The 16,083-nt window shown below is 35.0% G+C and overlaps 1 protein-coding gene across 1 annotated transcript in view; it reads left to right on the top strand.

The window, feature by feature from the left end:
* LOC111465319 (protein ILITYHIA) overlaps nucleotides 1–16,083 on the top strand; it is a 42,019-nt gene that overhangs the window by 1,622 nt on the left and 24,314 nt on the right. Inside the window, exons 2-18 of the mRNA XM_023109636.1 lie at nucleotides 4,450–4,826; nucleotides 4,920–5,051; nucleotides 5,169–5,550; nucleotides 5,792–5,938; nucleotides 6,120–6,304; nucleotides 6,414–6,540; nucleotides 7,256–7,329; nucleotides 7,434–7,510; nucleotides 7,606–7,642; nucleotides 7,723–7,889; nucleotides 10,834–11,017; nucleotides 12,212–12,283; nucleotides 12,990–13,109; nucleotides 13,200–13,259; nucleotides 14,589–14,678; nucleotides 14,775–14,874; nucleotides 14,976–15,145. Coding sequence (XP_022965404.1) covers nucleotides 4,450–4,826; nucleotides 4,920–5,051; nucleotides 5,169–5,550; nucleotides 5,792–5,938; nucleotides 6,120–6,304; nucleotides 6,414–6,540; nucleotides 7,256–7,329; nucleotides 7,434–7,510; nucleotides 7,606–7,642; nucleotides 7,723–7,889; nucleotides 10,834–11,017; nucleotides 12,212–12,283; nucleotides 12,990–13,109; nucleotides 13,200–13,259; nucleotides 14,589–14,678; nucleotides 14,775–14,874; nucleotides 14,976–15,145 — 2,501 coding nt within the window. The remainder of the gene's footprint in view (nucleotides 1–4,449; nucleotides 4,827–4,919; nucleotides 5,052–5,168; nucleotides 5,551–5,791; nucleotides 5,939–6,119; nucleotides 6,305–6,413; nucleotides 6,541–7,255; nucleotides 7,330–7,433; nucleotides 7,511–7,605; nucleotides 7,643–7,722; nucleotides 7,890–10,833; nucleotides 11,018–12,211; nucleotides 12,284–12,989; nucleotides 13,110–13,199; nucleotides 13,260–14,588; nucleotides 14,679–14,774; nucleotides 14,875–14,975; nucleotides 15,146–16,083) is intronic.

Raw genomic sequence — 16,083 nt, 5'->3', positions numbered from 1 at the left:
GGGGGGGGGTTGGGGTTGGTTGTCATTTTTAGATTAGTGAATTGGTCAAAATGATGGGGTGAAGCAGCGTTACTGATGGAAATATTGTAGTCCACTCAAAGGATAATGGAAATAAAAGGGTGAGATCTTCAACACCTGTCCAAGAGTTCCAAGAATTTGGTAACACAAAAGAGGGAAATTAAGTGTACTAGGAGGAAAATGGAGGATGAGATGTTTTTTGGTTTATTAGATAGTTCTTACATAAGCGTTATTAATGATAGAGGGCCAAAATTGTGATATTGTTTGAGAAGAACTGAGAAGAAAGTGTGAAGAACATACGTCTAGTTTTGATGGTGAACTACTACCATTTCTATCTCATTGACTTGGAAAGTAAAAGCAATTTTGGCCGTAAAAAAGATAATGCTATGTGTCTTTAGATTTGGTGGAAAATTCATACGAACTTCTCATTGATGTTATGGAAAGATACAAAAATGTTTGAAGGAAACAAACTCCTAAAATGAGTGATAGAGAAGCAAAAAAAGTAAAAGTAGAAGCTGCTAATGAGAGTGAACAAAAGCCTCTCAATTTGTATAAATATTACGAAGAGGTTAATGAAAAACGTAGAAACTTTGGCACCATTGTGGCTTTGAAGATGGCTATATCAAAGTACTTCACCTGAAGTCTAGATTTGTCTTACAAAATTCTTTGGTTCCTTTCAAACCAAAATTTTGAAATCATGGATTTGATAGCATTAATCCACCATAAATTGGCTCATAGACATTATACTGACCTAACTAACACTTGGATCTTAGAAAAGAACGAATTATCTCTTTTTCCAGGGCTCGGGGATATGCCTTCAACTCCCTAGATGTGGCTCATTAGAAAGGATGCAAGGCACAGTTGCTTCTAAGGAAAAAGCCCAAATCACTTGGCTAATAAATCTAAGACTCCTTACAAAGTTTGAACTTATCTATCCTCAATTACCAGACTGATACTATCTCCCACCTAACCAAATAGGATCTCCCACCCTTGTTAACTTCCCCCAAAAGAAGTTTCTCATGAGCTTCTCCAAGCTTTTACAAATAGAAAAGGGGATTTTGAAAAGAAAAAAGAAGTAAAAAATGGTTAATACACAAAACCAATGGGATGAAAATTAGCCACCCTCCTTCGGAAACAAAATGCTCTCTTCCAAGAGGCGAGACATTTTTGGATCTTCTCCTAGATTCCAAAATGCAAGACTGATCCAACCCAAAGAATCCAACATACAACCTACCACCAAGGTCCATCTAAGGACCTTGGATCATAATTAATACCAATGACCAAACTTATAAATTATCTTAAAGAAAGACAAAAAGCAATTAAGATTACAAATAACTCTGCCTTATTGAAAGAGAAGAACATACCGTTGGCAAATTGGAGATAAAAGAGATGGACTTTATCCTTCTCTATCCTAAGACATTAAGTAATGCCTCTACCCATCCCCCTAAAAACAAGCTACTAAGAATGTCATTGACCAAAAGAAAAGGAGAGACAGTGGATAGCCTTGCTTTATACCTTTCGATGATAAAATCCTTCCATTAAACAAAATAGAGAACGTGACATTTCTTGCACAACTCCATATATACCCTCTCCATTTAAAGCCAAAGTCTTTCTTCCATGCTACCTTGTGGAGAATCCTAGTCCACATCAACCTAGGCTTTCTCAAGCTCAAGCTTGGAAAGGATTCCTTCTTGATTGCCTTCCTTGTAATCTTCCATAGTCTCATTAGCAATAACAACTTGGTCTAAGCTTGTCTCCTTGCTAAAAATGCACCCACCGAATGGTTTGAGACCGTGCTTGGCAAAACTTTTCTTGGCCTATTGGCCAGCACCTTTGCAATAATCTTATAAAGGCTTATCACTCGAATGCGGGTCTAGAAGTTTCACACTTTCCTCACTTTATCCTTCGTGGGACAAAGAAACTAAATTCAAGCTTGCCAACAAGATACCACAATTCAATATCCACTTTCAAATTTCTTCTCGTGCCAACCTTCCAAGATCAATGTGAATCTTGCCAATAATGAAAACCAGAACCATTTGGTAAAGAAGCCACCTGATATAAATGTTGAAAAGTAGAACATATGAGCCAAATTTCATGCCAAAATAGACTGTTTGTACCATTGCAAAGCTTGGATAAAGATGCATTTTCCAGAATATTCAATTGTTTGGAAATGTCAATCCATGGACAACTCAGACAAACGTTTTTTTAGTAAGAAGCCTATCTTTCATTAAGACATATGAGAGATTGTACAATGACGTTAAAAAAATAATTAACAGTCCAACAAAAGGAACCCAAACCTACCAAAAGGGATTCCAATCCCAAAGAATAATACCTACTTGATAATTACGAAAAGCCATAAAGGCAAACATGCATAAGTAGGTGTTAAACCTAATGCATCCCAAAGAACATCCAATGAAGGGAGGGAACAACATGACCCAAAAGACTATATTACAAAGATCAATCCCACTCTTGGAAGGATAAATCCTCGCCAAATAACTAGATATACTTCTACATCATGTAGAAGTTGGCTCCCTCCATCTTTTGAATAGGGGCCATGACATAAAAAAACCAAAACCTCGTCACCAACCACATTTTCCATATGGTGGGTGATGGACAAAGCCCATCCTTCTGGACTGACTCTTGGATTGAAAACATCATGCTAGCCTTGCGTTATCCATTTTTGTATGGACTCCCTTGTTATAAAACGACCACGATCAAAGAAACATGGAATGGTGTCAACAAATTTTGGGACATGAAGCTTGGTAGGAACTTAAAGGATAACAAAACTACAAAATAGGCTGAATTAATCCTTGACCTTTCCCCAGTTGTATGGTGTCTTCTCTACAAAATTAAAATGCTTTCCTTGCACTATCGGAGTTTTCTCTACAAAATTTTTGATGATGGACATAGAGAGAAAAGTAGAAGCTACAAATCCCATGCTAGCAAAGACAATATGGAAAAAAGGTGAAGTTTTTCTTATGGAAAATAGCGCGTAAAGCCATTAGCACGTGAAAATTTACAAAAAAAAAAAAAAAAGAAAAAAAAAAAAGAAAGAAAGAATGTCTTATGACTATATTTCCAAGTTGGTGCTCATTATGCTAGTAAGACAATGAATCATAAAACCTCTTATTTATGGTATACTTATATGCTTAAAATTTATGGACAAAGATTCTTAATATCTTTGGATGACATCTCACTTTTCGTAGGGAGGTAAAGGTTTTATTGGACATGACCTTCAAGAATGCAAAAATTGTGCTATGGAAAAATTTCATTATGACATTCTTTTGGAATTTATGGAAAAAAAGAAATCAAAGAGTATTCATGTGGAAGACACAAACTTATACATTGCTTTTCGACAATGTCGTTTACCAGTTGCTTTGATCGCAATTCTTTTATATCAAACCGGTCAATGTAGAGAAGGACATCCTCGAATAGGTTCATAGGATCACTGGCAGTTCACCTGCCCCGCTTGCACCCGTTCTTTTTCTTTTTTCAATCTACCACCGAGCACCTCTTTTTCACAGCTTACCGTTGGTGGTTAAGGTTTGTTTTCTATAATCATACCTCCCTCATTGTAAATTTAGAAGGTTCTTTTTTTTTTTCCTGGAACTATCACTGATAGCACGCCCTTTTTGTTTATTTGAAACATCAACGAAATTGTCTCTTATAAAAACAATCTCACTCTTCGACTGAGGAAGAACATCACTAAACATTTCCCAAAAGACTAACATTTCCCAAAAGACTCTCCAACCTCTTTCTTGATACCTAGCTGGATCCAAAATGCTATTTTTTGTATCTCCATTGAACAAAAATGAAATTTCAATAAACCAACGAAAATGGTTTGAACTTTTAAGGATTCAAAATCAAAACAACCTTGTTATACACATATTTCCAAAGGGAGGCTAAAGATTGCTCCAACCACAGTAAAATTTCCAATGAAATTTGATGAAAGAGTGGTTGCTCTTTCCCTTTCTTCCAATAAGTAATTGGACTCAAGTAACCAAGAAGATATGTTAACTATACTGCAACTACTTCCCATAATAGGCATATAGCTGACCATCATGGTAGTGTTTGTATGGAAGAAGTTTGGAATGTTTCTCATGGGAAAATGTTTCAATGGAATTAGAAGATTGTTTATCTACTTGTGGGTAGGTCAATGGTTTGCTATTGAGGCCTTTTTATGTGAATGCTTTTCAAGGTTTGTGCTAACATATCTGAATCATCTACTTGTTTTCTCGTGTTTTTATTTTTTGAATTGTATGGACATAGTACTTATAGAATATGTTCCACACCAACTTTGTAATAGTTCCAGATGATTTTCTTGTCAGTAGCTCTGGTTATGATTTGCAACATGATTTTTTATATTCATTTCTTTTAGCAACCTGTCATGTTTAGGCTGATCTGATATCGAGTTTCCTTTTATTTTTGCAGAGGCATACAAAGAATTTGCTTTGCAGTTGGTTGAGGTGATATTTAGAACATTATTTATTTATGATGATCGTGGATCAAGGGAAGCTGTGGATAATGTAATTATTAAAGCTTTAAATGAGATAACGTTCATGAAAAGTTTTGCAGCAGCCCTTGTGCAGTCCATGGAAAAGCAGTCAAAGTTACACACACGTGTAGGATGCTGTAGACTTCTCAAGTGGTCCTGTCTTCTTCTTGTTTATAGTCAGTTTCCCACCATTTCAAAGAATGCCTTTTCTAGATTAGCATCAGCTCAAGCAAATTTAATTCACATTCTTATGGAGGGGTCTTTCCGAGAGCGGAGGGCTTGCAAGCAAACAATTTTCCATTTATTATCTCAGGTTTAATCTGTGTTATCTTTTCATAAATAATGAGACACTACATATTATTAACTCAATTTTGACTATTTTTGCAAATTTATTCTACTTATGCAGTCAGCAGACATGTGCAGAATGTACATTGATGAACTAAATGATGCACGACTACCATTCAAAGATGCTCCTGAGTTACTGACTCCGTTGTTGGAGTTTTTAAATACTCTACCTCCCTTATTTGAGAACTTCAAGGTCAGCAGTTAATATTTTTGACTTTGCTAAATGTTGGATATTTTCTTATATTTAAGTTTAATTGCGATCGTTTTATGTTCTCACTGGGCTATCTTTGATTGTGTCTGTTTTATACAGCCAACATTTCTTGATCTCTATGTCAAGTCAGTTTTAAATGCCAGGGAAAAACCTACCAAGAATCTTAGTGAAGCATTTCGTCCACTTTTTGGACATATGTTACATGATGATCTCCAGAGTATTGTTATTCCATCTTCTGTCAAAATGCTTAAACGCAACCCCGAGATTGTGTTGGATTCAGTTTCATTCTGTTTACAATCTGTTACACTGGATTTAAGTAAGTATGCAATAGAAATTCTTTCAGTGGTATCACCCCAGGCTCGACATACAGATGAAAATAGAAGGATTGGTGCATTGGCTATCGTAAGATGTTTGAGCGAGAAATCAAGTAACCCTGATACTCAGGAAGCAATGTTCAATTATGTTAAAGCTGTTATTGGAGGTTTGGCTCTGTATTCTTTATTGATTTTATTTTTGTAAAGTGGTTGAGCTAATGGTCCTTATGTTATTTATGTATTATCTTTATGTAATTAATACACTTGTTTTTTCCATTCTATGCGCCACATTGACAGAAATGTTTTTGATGCCTGCTAACAAATGGTTATGTTCATGTTCTGAATTGTAAGGTATGGGTGATTATTCTTCTGCTAACTTCTTGTGGCCTTTGGTTTCCGTTTTTGCAGGCTCAGAAGGAAGACTAGCATTCCCTTACCAGCGGATCGGTATGTTCAATATGGTGCAAGAGTTGGCTTACGCTCCAGAAGGGAAAAGGATTTACAGTCTTTCACAATTAGTTTGCAGCTTTCTTTTGTCAAGTTATAGGGAGGAAGGTAACAGCCTATCTATTCCTCCTCTCGATAGTTCCTTTTTATTGCAGGAATAAGTTACATTCTCTTGGGTTATTTTAATGGCTTTAACAATTCCCCGAATTAAGTTTATGTTGTTGGAACATCTTCATTTTCCCTTTTCCATTTTCATATTGATGCTAAATATTTATTGTACTAAATATAGGTAATGAAGAGGCAAAACTTGCAATTTTGTCTGCTATAGCTGCTTGGGCTGCAAGATCTTCTGATTCGATTCAACCAGAGCTTTTATCGCTTTTTATATCTGGCCTCAAGGAGAAGGAAACACTGAGGAGGGGCCACCTTCGTTGTTTACGTGTTATCTCTAAAAATTCTGATGTGATTGCACGGGTTGGAAAGCTGAATTTTGTGGATTTTCTTGACTCCTTTCATTTGTTGTTGAGTTTTCTCATATGGAATTCTTGTAATTTTTCGTTTCTTGTGAAAAATCAATTGGCAGATATCAGGCCTTTTAGTGCCTCTTATCCAACTAGTGAAAACTGGTTTTACAAAAGCAGTGCAGCGTTTGGATGGAATATATGCTTTGCTTTTAGTTGGAAAGATTATGGCAGTCGATATTAAAGCAGGTGTTTATCACAATTAATCCTATTTTTTATTTTCCTTGAGATTTGAATCAAGTTTGCCAGAATTATCTAATCCCCCGTTTTTTTACTTGTCAGCTTTCATTTCTTTAAACGAGAATTGTACTTCCATTGATAGATGAAAAACCATCTCTGTTTTTCATGTCCGCTTTCATTTAATATTGGTTACATGTGTTCGGGGTTTTTAATATATACTAGCAATACTGCAAGTCATGTGTTAACTTTCTGCATATCTTCACCTTCTCAGTGGTTATATGTTCACGTGCAAAGCCATGGCTTTCTGGGTTTTTGTTATCTTCGCGATGAGTTGAGAATTTTGGTTGAAAGGGAAACTGAGAATTTGTATGCTATCATTAGATATGTTCATGTAATCCTCCATTCAACTTGTTTTCTGCTTTCTAGATGAGGCTCTCTTTATAGGTTTTTCTTTATTTTATAAGTATTTTTATTCTTTCCTATTGTGGTCCTTTTGTTATCTCTTTTTTTTTTGGTGCCTTTTTTTTTGTCTTCCTTTTTCTTCTTAATATATATTTTAGTTGCAAAGGGATTTTCTTGTCCAAAAAATCTCTGATGCCCCATTATGTGCTCATTGCTAAATTTATAATTTATATGTCCATGCTTGTTTAGATGTTAAGAGGTTCGTTCTTTGCAATTTTCTTTGAATAATTCTTTTTTAATTTTATGTTATCTCATGTCTCAGAGGAGACTGTTGCTAAGGAAAAGATCTGGTCTTTGGTATCTCAAAATGAACCTTCAATCATACCAGTTTCAATGGTAGCCTTTCAGAACTTGTTATTCCTGCCTATTTAAGTGTAAAATTATTATCGAAAGGGAACCTACTATTTATATGGGTAATTTTTTTTTTCTATGGTACACAGGTACCGAAGCTGTCAATTGAAGATTGCATTGCATGTCTTGATCTTCTTGAGGTGCTTCTTGTAGAACACTCGCGCAGGTTATAATCTAATTGCTGATTCATCAACAATTCTCTTATATGACGAAATAAATAAACCTGACTTTCACAAGCTGCTTTGTGCTTTTATTTTGTAGATTGTTGGAAACCTTTTCAGTCAAATTGCTCTCGCAGGTAACTTCTTCACAATATATATTAGCATAGTCTTCCAGCGATGTAACTTTTTGGTCACTGAATATTTAAACTTCTTGCAGCCATTACTGTTCTTTTTGTGCCATCCAAGTTGGGATGTTCGAAGAGTTGCTTGCTGTGCTATTGGGAAGCTTGTGGCAGGTGTTCCAGAACTGAGTGAAGCTCTTTTATATGAATTTGCAAATTTCCTTTCTATAGTAGGAGAAAAACTCCGTTTATCGAAGATAAGGTCCGTCTATTCTTTACAGTTTTATGAGTAATTTAATTAATTGTTGCACTCGTATGATAGTTTATACTGTTTCTGTTTTTTTTATTTTTTTTTTATTTTGGAAAGTAGACAGTAGTATTGAAAAGATAAATAAAGGAGAAATACAAAACAATCAAAGATTCAACGTACAAAGAGTGGGCTACGGAAAATAGAGAGCAAAATAAAGCAAAAGCTAACAAAAGAAAGACAACACACAAAAACTATAAGAAGACATCCCAGTTGTTGCAAATAGCTTGGAAAGAGTAACCCGAAAAAGACTTCGATAAAGAACACCAATGAGAAGCCTTAATTTTGATCATCTTGAAATGATCTAATCATGAGTGGAAATTATCTTAAAAAAATTCTCTGATGTCTTTTTTTAACAAGAAATGAAACTTTTATTAAATGAATAAAAAAGTAACAAAGATCAAGGATGCAAACTCTTCAATGGAGAATTAAGATAATCAACCTAAACAGAACAAGCAACCCAAAAAAACAGAAACTTGAGGAGACAAACCCAAGAAGACCATCAAGTAAACACAGAAAACATTGAAAATAGATGATAAACAAAAAAAGGCTAAACAACAAAAGCGTGAGGCTAAAAAACAAAAGCGCGAGAACATCACCAAACCTCCAAACCACTAGGGAATGAACGAGCCTAAAAACAGCCTATTGAAAACCGTACTAAAGGCCAACATAAACCTTTTAGGGGACACCACCGATCCACCCAGGAAGCTTAGAAGATCAAAGGAAAAACCAAAAGGATTTCAAAGAACCAAGCACCAAAAAACAAAAAGGCTAAACAACAAAAGCCAGGGAACATTACCAGACCTCCTAAACGCTAGGACGTGAAAGAGCCATAGAAACCACACAAAAACCCAAAACAGCCCACTGAAAACCACTCCAAAGGCTCAAACTTCTAAGGGGACACCAACAAACCACCCAGGAAGCTTAGAAAACAAGCTTTCAAGAGCCCCAAATATTTTTTTGAGTTGAATTTGAGGAATAAATTTCTTGAAGTTGAATACCACGAGCTTCAAAAAGAGATGCAAGTTTCCTAGGCACAGGAGGATGAGGAATCTCATTTTCACATTCTTGAAATAACAAAATTAGATCTTTTGAAAAAGATTCTTCAACTGATAAATCAACAACCGTAATTTCCATAGGTTGTGAATTGGAATCCACGCTACTCAAAAGTGACTTCAGATTCAACATCCAAATCACGATCAACACTATGTGAGAGAGTTTAAGTAGATGTGGGATTTTTTGTTGAATGGATGACACCTTTGGTGAGGCCAATAGCCAGATGGATTGGTTGCTTTCTTGTAATTGGAGACCAATAAACTTGTGTTTTTTTCAGCATTTGAGTTGAAGGAATCAGACACGAGGAGAGAAAGAAATATAGTCGACACCTTCTCAAAGGGGCTCATTAATACTTGGGGAAGGCAAAGGGTCATACACATTTCCTTTAAACCATCTGTGAGACCTTAATGCCTTAAAACTCACCCACTTTGGGAGAGCTAGTGTTAATTAAAGGAAAGATGAGTGCTTTTTGAGAACCAGAATTAGAATGACGCAGGTTGTGTGAATGTCTTCCATCATTATTTTTTCAACAAAGTCCTCAATAGGTTGAATTGAAGAATAATCTGGATCAAAAACCTGTTGATCTCCTCCAAGTGGCTGTTCATCTCCTAGAATTACACCTGATTCGATCAATATCTAGGAAATTTGAGCATAGATTTTCCCTATTCTCACCTCCTAATGAACCCAACCCTAGCCATTACAGTCAAAGTAACCATCTGCCATTGTCATCATCTCACTGCCGTAGACTTGGAATCATCTACAACATTAAGCCTAGTGACGATTCTTGGAATAATCCATTGGCTTTGATGGGAAGATCCCAGGCACTAAAATGTTGATAAACATTGAAGCAAACGTCATCACTGAATGCCCAGCTCATAGAGGATGGAGAAGAAAAAGGACCAGCAAAAACATGAAAAAGAACGCCAGAAAAATAAATGGAATTAGTCTTTTGAAGTCACCAAACATTAAGGACACTTGGAAGGAGAGAGAGCCATTGAGTGAAGCCTTCTCTGCAAATGATCCGATGTATTAACTCCATCTTAAAGTAAATCCAGATGAATTGTTTAAAATAGATTTCATCGAGAATGAACCACTTGATCAAGTAACCATGTTTTGGAGTATGTGGAAGAACTGCTGAATATTGTTGATGGTTAACAAAAGCTCTCTGAAAAGAGCAATTTCCTCGTCTTTTAAACTTCATCTGAAAACAAATCTCCATGAGTTGCTAGATGAATCCCAACAATCTGCTATAGAAAAACTCTGGTTAATAACCAATCTGAAAATAGACGGAAAACTGGTGAAAGAGGATTATTATTAATCCAAGCATCTTTCAAAAACGAGATTTTTATCCCTGAGCCCAAGTTAAAAGATGAATCCACAATTTGCTGAAGTTTCTGAATATACAACCAAGGGCTTCTACAATTTTCAGACTGTTTAGAAGTTGAGGGCTGGCTAAAAAAATGAGATTCCTAAATGTTGTCAAATAAACCTATGCCATAATTCAGAAGATTCATTATAAAATCTCCATATCCACTTGGCCAATAAAGAATCATTCCTCTCCGTGAGCATACCTATTCCTAAACCACATTATCAAGAGGTGTTGTAACCCACTTCAAATTCACCAGGTGCTTAAGCTTGCCTTCCCATAGAATAATTCTCGACATTCATTCCAATGCTAGCTGAACTACATTCTTTCTGTTTAAATGTTATAACTACTGGCCAAAACATTTTGTAATTATTTTCTTCCATTTTGATCAATTATAATGGCTCTCTGTTAGTACATTTTGTTCCTGAATCTGTCTTCGATTTTTATATTGAGGGGATGCGATCTGTTTGTCTGCAGTGATGCAGAGAATTCATCGGACTCTCAAGTTCCATATCTTCCATCTACCGAGGTTCTTGTTAAGTCATTGTTTGTGATCTCAAGAGCATCTATTACCACTGCTTCCAGGGATTCTTCCTTAATAATGTTATGCTCACATCACCCGAGCTTAGTCTTCACTGCAAAACGAGATAATGTTTGGAAGGTAATTTAAATCTTTCCGTCCAAATTTATACAATAATATTATTCATAATGGATGAAAAGTTTCTGATAATAATTCAATGGAAACTCCTGAGAATTGTTCATAAGAATTGAATATTTCAATTTTTTCCCCAATGATACAAAAAGGAGTTTGAAAGCAACTTCATGGGTAATTTGGCTTTGAGCACGTCTCTCTCAACAGTCCTTTTGGGGTCTTTTTGTTCACAGATCTTTTTTTCTTTTTATTATACATAATTTGTATCTTTTGAGCATTACTCTCTTTCCATTCTTTTGAGCATTACTCTCTTTCCATTCTATCAATGAAGAGTAAGTCAATAAATTTTAAGATGCATTGAATAGGTCTTTAGACCTATTTGACAATATATTTTTTGAAACAAGAAATGAAACTTTTCATTTATTTAATAAAAAGAGACTCATGCTCCACATTGGAGGTAACAGCCTTTTAGATATTAGAGACAAAATTGAAAATTTTGCAACCTAAATGGATACAAAATTGAAAGTTTAAGGACTTGTTGGACATGTTTTTAAAGCTCAAGGACTAATTAGACATAAATTGGAATTTTCAAGGACATATTAGAACAACTTTTAAAATTCAGGGGTTATGAATAGACACAACTTGAATGTTATTATAATTTAACCTACAAAGTTCAGTCTTAGAGTTTTCTTGTTTGTAATTTTCCAGTAGAACATTTGAAAAGCTCATTTCTGTCTCAAAATAAAAAGAAAAAGAAAAGCTTATTGGGGTATCACTTCACTTGCTATCACATATTTTCTTTTTCATTTTCTGCTTATGAACTGCACTAGGCTTCCTTCTCCTTTTTCAATTTATTTTTAATAATAAAAATCCAAGCTCTGATTGAGGAAGTTGAGAAAAACGATCGAATGTAAAAGCATAAAAAAAAAAAAAAAAAAAAGCCCACAAAAATGGTACCAACAAGTTACATGAACAGATCCCAATCTTTTAACTTCTTAGCCTCGAGAGTTGGGGTTTGGATGCGTAGAGAATTTAGTTTCCTTTTCTCCTTTCTGTAGTTATTTTCCACTCTACATTCCTGATCCAAAGAGTTCCTTTAAAAGTTAACAATATTCCTTAGATGTTGGTGCGTGATTCTTGTTGTCTTCTATCATAGAATAATTTCGGATGATTCTAACTCATTTATTTTTCTTTACCCTTCAGAGGGTCAATAAATACTTACAGGCTCATGGCTTAAGCGTCGTTGGCACTAATGACATAGAAAATTTGTGCAAAGTAAGTGATTTCCTTATTGATATGCATTTTGGAACATACAAGTTGCGTTCTGTGTTTCGGATGACATTTTACTGAATTTATTATTGGTCGTGCAATTTTAATTTATAGCAGGTAGGATTTTTTCAAAGATGCAAGGAATGCTGAGTATAGTATTGAGATGCAAGTTTAATTGATATGCATTTTGGAAAAGTTGCGCTCTGCTGTTTTAATTCAAATCTTAACCTGGTGCATATATCTCTTCTTTACATGTGCTCTGTAGTCTATATTGGCTTTGATGAACATAGTTACTTTTTCTTCTTTGGAAAATTGTATAGGTTCATCTTTTGGTTGAGTACTGCACTAGTATTTTGAGGCATCTACAAGTGCTTGACATATCCAAACTTTTGAGTTACAGCCGTAACTAAATATAACCAATCAGCAGGAAACTCATTAATTCCAACTTAGCGGCTAATTATGTAGCCTTGTAAATTTAAAGCTAATATAACTAATATACCCTGTTTGATGATACATCGTTATAGTCTATCAGTTTCATGAAGTTGAATGCCTTATTTAAAGTTTTTTTTCCCCTCCTTTTTGTTTGTATTTTAAACTTACAGTTTGGGAATAATTTCCCTCCTTTTTGTTTGTACTTTTTTTTATTGATAAGAAACTGCTGAACTTTCGTTGGATTTATATCTTTAACCTTTTAAGGCACTATTTACTACAGGGTATCCTCGGACCACAAGGATTGATGAACACTGCAATTGATAGGAGAGAAGCAGCAATTTATTCATTGTCCACTTTAATGACTATTGCTCCACAAGAAGTTTACACGGAATTTGAAGAGGTTTATTATTCTTGATGTTATTATTCCTAAATTTCAGGCTTGATCATTTCCCGTTCTTTAGTGCTAACTGGAATATGTTCACCATGTCAGATCTTTGAGAATATGCCAGATCGTCATTCACACAACATGCTTTCAGAAAATAGCATTCAGGTACATACTTGCCCCTATTATATTTAGGCAACTTCATGGTGTTTACTTTAAGTTGATGTGGATTCTATCGTTATAAAATGTTAGCTTTTACTCTTTAGGAAGTGGGGTGCAATATTTTAGAAGGGCAAAAAGGTGGTCTCAAGTTCTGTGCTGCTTTTGTTGATATTTTATCGTCTTAATCCTATATTATTATTATTATTTTTAAAAAGGCAACGAGTAAGACATGATCCATTAGAAAAAAATTGATTGAAATGTAAATGTGCAAAGGCGTGCACTCTTAAACATATGATTTATGAACAAATTTGAGTAAAATTTCATCTCCAATTTTCGCTTAAGTAAAGATTCTAAAGGTCATATTCAATGTAATTATCATTGCCAGTAATAGAGCCGCCTTTTAACTTTTATCTTCAATGTTTTTAACCTATAGTAGAAAATGTTGTAATAGGCTATAATATTACAACACATGTTGTATTTGTATTACATACATATGTGGACTTCTATCCTTGAAGAGGCAATGAGTTCCTTCAAGTCATTATAAGAGACTGGGTGTAAAGACTTGCGAGTTCAAGTCATGCCAGAAGGTGCTAGGGTCTGAAACCTAAAACATTGATGTGAGGGTTGGATGGGACTTCAGACATGATTTTGTATTGGAAACCAAGATATACACAATAGAAAGAGAGGCTGGCCTGGAAAAAATGCGTCCTTTTTTCAACAGTGGCAGGTTGATGGTTATTCACTGTCTTGCTTGCGTTTTTGATTTATATACTTTTTAATTTGAGTTCCATTCTTCCAATAGCCCAATACTTGAGGGTGTGAGAGATCTTGACTTATTTTATGGAAGTTGGTGGGGGTGGTCATTAGCTGGCCCAAATTATCTGGGTATAAAAAAAAATACAGTTTTCATACCTCTTGATTATTGAAAAGTCTATTGATCATTGAGCTAGAATTAATTTGTTTTCATACCGATTGAAGTGCGAAACAGAGTATGTCGAGAACTCGTTTTGTTATTAGATTGTGTTAAAACATGTTGAGTTAAAATAATAGTTTTCAAGTCTACGATCGATTAACTAGAATTCATTTGTTTGCATACCTATGGAGGTCTGAAATAGAGTATGCCAGGACCTCTTTTTCCTCTTAGATTGTGTTACAATATGTTGAGTTACCATTGTTTCTGGCTCTTAATTTGTAAGGTGGAATTTAAGATCCTCCTTTTTTTTCTTTTTTTTGCTATATGTTGTTAGAAGAATATTCTTTGCACAATTATGAATTATTGTTCTGATTCTTGACATGGCATGTTCCGGCCTATCTTCCTTTTTCCTATTACTTCAGATTTTTCATACTCCTGAAGGGATGTTGTCTGGTGAGCAAGGTGTTTATGTGGCAGAGTCTGTTCCTTCAAGTATCACGAAAGAGCCCAAGGTAGATTTATCTTCTACTTTCACACGTTTTTTTATTTATTTTGGATGGTTATTTTAACATGAAAATAACCATTAACTTATATATATTGTGTATCAGAAAAATTCAAGTTCTAATAATTCAATTAGAAGAGAACCAGCTGGTAGAGAATCTTCTGGCCTGGGCAAGAAGGATGCTGGGAAGTTTGCAAAAAAAGCTGGCATGTCACTTTGATGCTATGGCTTTGCCATTTAAGTTGTTTCGTATTTCTTTCTTATTATTTGTTGATAATTGTTCATATATGTTTTTCCTTCTCCCTAGATAAGGGAAAGACAGCAAAAGAAGAAGCACGTGAATTGTTGCTTAGGGAGGAGGCATCTATACGGGAAGAGGTCCGGAAAATACAGAAAAACTTATCATTGATGCTCAGGACTCTTGGAGAGTTGGCCATTTCTAATACTATATATGCACACAGTCAGCTATCATCTATGGTTTGTACTTTTCTACCTACTCAGAAAATATTTCTATGGTTAAATTAGCTTTAACCTAAAGTTTGATCTTTTTTTATTAACAGTTATTCAATTCACTATTAGCGCGAGAGGATGGACATACAAAATTCTATGGATAAATTAGCTTTAACCTAAAGTTCGATCTTTTTTTATCGGGAAGAGGTTGGAAATAAACAGAAGGAACATAATAAGACTTAATAGCATGGGGTAATTGAAGAGTTTGGGTGGCAACTCCCCTTTTATCCTTGATTATCCACATTTTTATTGGGCGGTTTCACATCCGTCTGTTTCTATTTTCAGTTATCTGATACAAGAATATGCAGTAAATATCCCCAGCAGTTCAAGGATCTTGGAGCCTTCCTTTTACCTAAATAACTGGAACATTGTCTCCTCTCATCCCCCCTCCCTTTTTTTCTATGACCATTTTCCTTGAGATAATTTAAACTCTCTCAAATATTTGAAACTCGATAAAAAGCCCAATCCAATGCATAGTTAACACCTTACCCATCTCTTTCTGTGTTTTTTAATGAGAATTTCCCAACTATACTATTGCAATTCAAGCCATGTTGTCGTGTTAATTCTCAACCCTTTTCGAGTGCATGGCCCCATTTTCTGACAGTCTTCTCCATCCTGACATCTCACTTGCGAGCAATTTGTTTCTTCTTTTTCTTTCAGAGTCGTCTAGATTGTGACAATACCAATTTTCTGTAATCAAGTCCCTATTCCTGTTATTATTGTTGAATCCATGATTAATGACTTTGCTGACATATCAGTGATATATATTTTTCATCCTCTGTTCTAGGGTGGTTCATAGTGCATTTCATTTTACTTTATGCAGCTTATATAAGCAATATAGTGTGGTTGATGCTGGATTTATTTTCAGTATATTCTGTTTTCAACCAGCTATTTTCTTGTATCAG

This window comes from Cucurbita maxima, unplaced genomic scaffold (assembly GCF_002738345.1).
Source record: "Cucurbita maxima cultivar Rimu unplaced genomic scaffold, Cmax_1.0 Cma_Scf00029, whole genome shotgun sequence".
Classification (NCBI taxonomy): Eukaryota; Viridiplantae; Streptophyta; class Magnoliopsida; order Cucurbitales; family Cucurbitaceae; genus Cucurbita; species Cucurbita maxima.
This window is presented reverse-complemented; position numbering and strand designations above follow the sequence as displayed.